This window comes from Priapulus caudatus, unplaced genomic scaffold (genome assembly GCF_000485595.1).
Source record: "Priapulus caudatus unplaced genomic scaffold, Priapulus_caudatus-5.0.1 Scaffold3405, whole genome shotgun sequence".
Taxonomy (NCBI): Eukaryota; Metazoa; Priapulida; class Priapulimorpha; order Priapulimorphida; family Priapulidae; genus Priapulus; species Priapulus caudatus.
The window spans coordinates 4,223-7,751 of NW_014580466.1; the positions used below are offsets into that span (position 1 = coordinate 4,223).

At 42.1% G+C, this 3,529-nt stretch overlaps 1 protein-coding gene across 1 annotated transcript in view; it reads right to left on the minus strand.

Moving 5' to 3' along the window:
* Positions 1–334: 334 nt before the first annotated feature.
* LOC106819427 overlaps positions 335–3,529 on the minus strand; it is a 4,680-nt gene continuing 1,485 nt past the window's right edge. The window contains exons 3-5 of the mRNA XM_014824067.1: positions 3,076–3,215; positions 2,705–2,879; positions 335–1,062 (exon numbers count right to left, since the gene is read on the minus strand). Of these exons, the coding sequence (XP_014679553.1) occupies positions 836–1,062; positions 2,705–2,879; positions 3,076–3,215 (542 nt within the window). The 3' untranslated portion in view covers positions 335–835. The remainder of the gene's footprint in view (positions 1,063–2,704; positions 2,880–3,075; positions 3,216–3,529) is intronic.

Consider the following 3,529-nt stretch of genomic DNA (forward strand, 5'->3'; position numbering starts at 1 on the left):
AACCCGCATCATAATTGTCAGCATGATCATACATGAAGATTGCGAAGGGAGTGAGTGAAGCCAATGAGATTCGAACCACAATTTTGCTTGCGTTTCCTCCACACCGGTGAATGACACAGGTACGTACAAGCAGTGAATGTCATATTTTCCCTTCCCTTGCATGAGCTGCGCCCCTCTGCTTTGATCTGCTGCTACGCTCGCTCTATTACGTACATCAGCTGCATCTGACTATTCACCCGGCAAATGAACTCAAAGTCATAAAGAATATTAATTTATGATGGTCGTTGCCACCAGGACATGCCTTCCCCATGCGTTGGGGGAAATATGGCGCTATCCAATACTTACATAAAGTGCCCAATGGGAATAAAGGAAGAGGGGTTAGTTTAATTTAGATTAGATTATTGATGCTATTGTGTTGTTGATTTTGCTATGAAAAGCATCCATGGGGAGATGCTAGGGTGGTCACGTGATGATTACTATTAAGTGAAAACCAATCTGGGATTCATCAGTAGCCCGATGATGATGACACGCGGTGAGAACACAAAGGTGTCAAGAACATGAGTTGGTGAAGGACCGCATTGTCACGAAAGAGAGCAACGTCACACAATAGATAATTAATTTACCACGTACACTATTCGCAGCATTCTTATCTATGTTGAGTTTTATTTATTTATTTGTTATTTATGTGAGTTTACACTTTTGTATTTAGACCCCCGAGCATTGATCCATCACATATAGTGAAGATTATTACGTGATTTTACTGTTGGTTAACTACATGACGCGCTTCAATTCCCCATTAAACACCAAATTGCATGTGTTAAAATCTACTAAAATATCATTCCAGTTTTCTCATATGAACATAAGCAACAATATAATCCTTGCCATGGTCTCGCGGATTCTCTGCCACTGCATCCTCAAAACTCTGGAAGAAGGCGTCGAGGATATTTGCCTTCTCCTCGGGTGAACGGCTATCGGATAGACCGTGAAGCAAATCGCTGTGCGCCCAAATGCGAAATGTACAAACATACGACTTCGCGTGAGCACGGGCGTCAGCAATGTCACCTGGCAGTTAAATAAAATGATTAGCATTCACGTCTTTTATATCTAAAACGCAAACAAAAACTGTTGCACACGATAAATACTATACACATCAGGTAGGAATTATTTATCTCATCATTTTGTCTGTAGCGGCGTCGATAATTTATATACATTATTGCAGTACGATAAAACATCATGTAAATATGTGTGTATCAGGACTATGCAATAACCCATGGACAAATATGATTGCAGTAGAAGACTATTAATGGATAGAAAGACACCCACCATTACTCAGTGTGAGTATGCAACAGTGTCGGGCCTCCTAACTTAACGTTTCCTGGGTAGACACCACCTATAGTGGCGAAGAGCGTGAGAGTGTGTGGCACCCGTATGATATGTAAGTGCGATTGTGCCGACATGATGATGACATGTCTAACAGGTAGCTAGACGTTGGTCTGGAAGACATCGGTAGACAGCTGAGCCTCCTGCGGAAACTTGACTCTTCCCAGTAAGTTGATCCAGATTTAGGAATCACAGAATGCGCTGACCTCACTTTTGCTCAGGATAATTTATATGCCAAGGTAGTTTGCTCGTGTGAGAAAACAATTATGCAATTATATGCTTCATACTTTACAGGAGGAGAAGTCATATTAGTACCACTGAAACAGACTCTAGTTACTAGAGCGTTCCTGTTTCATTAGTGCATCCCTGACAAATAGAGTCGAGTATTATGCCTAGGAACTTGTGCTTGGGAGTGTACACCCAGACGGCCGAGATATGAGTGTAGGTCAAGAATTAGCGGAGAAGGAAGACTCCCAGTGGTCGTAGACAGCTAAACAGAGCAGGCTGGAAGTAACCATGCAAACATCAGCAATAAAGACCTGCCTGATTGCTAGCCAGCCATGCTGCGACTGGGTGCAGAAAATCCCCTACTTTTTCTGATCAAGCCAATCGTGACCATAATGTGCCATGGCGGTGTAGCCCATGCTCGGACAAACTGCGGGACCTATATCCACGGAGAAGAAATAGAATATGGGGGCAAGGCAATTTCTGACAATTGTCAACTTCGAGAGGAAGAAGGGGTGACCACCTGGGGGCAGCAAAATGGTACAACCACCAAGGTAGCATAGCTTCTCCGAGGCAAAAGTCAAAGTTTAAGATGCATTGCATATGGTTGTTACAACTAATGAGTCAAATTCAAATGAATCAATTCAGGGGGTTTACTTAAGTCGGAGAATGGACAACCTCCACTATAGCTCTAAAAGAGACAAATTAAACGGCCTGTATAGCCAGTAGGAAACGACAGCACACCCAGAGAGCAGGCAAGAGAGACCGATATATATGTAGAACATAGGCTGGGCTTGTATGATGTATCATATCTATAGCAAATACGAAAAGGAATCATAAGAACTCTGAGGTTGGGGAAAATGTAAGGGAGAAGCAGGGAACTATGTACTAATGAAGAACAGCTTATGCGATGTCTATCGAATGGGCGTCGGGTGTGATGGACCTTGTAAGAGATCAGACACTTTTCTCAGCGACTGCTGTCGCCTACAACCGGCTCTAAAATACTGTTGCCTCACCGCATTACATAGCTACACATCGTCATTTATAGCCTATAAACCTGCTCAGTACATAAATGTCTAACTAATGTGCATTTACTAACCATTATCGCCGCTTTCAACCCATCTATCGTGGAAGTAGCAGTTGACTTGCTTTACTTCAATCGATACCAGGCGGAGGCCAAGCTTATAAACAGGAGAATCAACATTGATCAGAGGCTCCTCCAGTTCTTCCTCTGTGCGATAGTAAGCGTTGTGGTTCATGTTCTGAAACTCTTCCTGTACGCGCAACACAGGATAAATATGTACATAATGGTTATATGAAAACCCCAAATCTACGTCTTAGTGTAGTGGCGAGGAAAGTCTTGGTTGTGCTGGAGATCCTATTATAATATTTATCTAGGAACTTTTGGTTTCCAAATGACTCGATTAAATATTATTAGCCTATCTTATGTATTATTTCGATGGGAAATACCTTAGTAATAACGCCTCTATTCACCAATTCGCGGCACTTTTTCGACAAAAGGTTGTAGCCATTGCACTTAATACGTTTCGTGTTTCCCGTGTACTGCTTATCTTTATCCGTGGCGAAAGGAACTATCACCAGCCGTCCACCTGTAATATAACAGCATGATTATTTTCACGGTCTCAGCAGCAGCGTAGTATATCCGTCTGGAGTACTCGAGATTCCGTGACAGAAATTAGAGATTAGGGTTAGGGTTATGGTTAGAAATTAGACTTGTACATTATTTACTGGGTTATGGCTAGGTTCACGCATATAGTTAAAACCTATGCTTATAGATTTTGGCTAAAAAGAGGGTTAGCGTCAGTGTTCGAAAGGAGATTCAAGAATGGGATTATGATTAAGATTAGAAATTAGCCTTAGAAATTAGGATGGTGGATAAGGTCATGAGTAGAGTAGGGTTAGG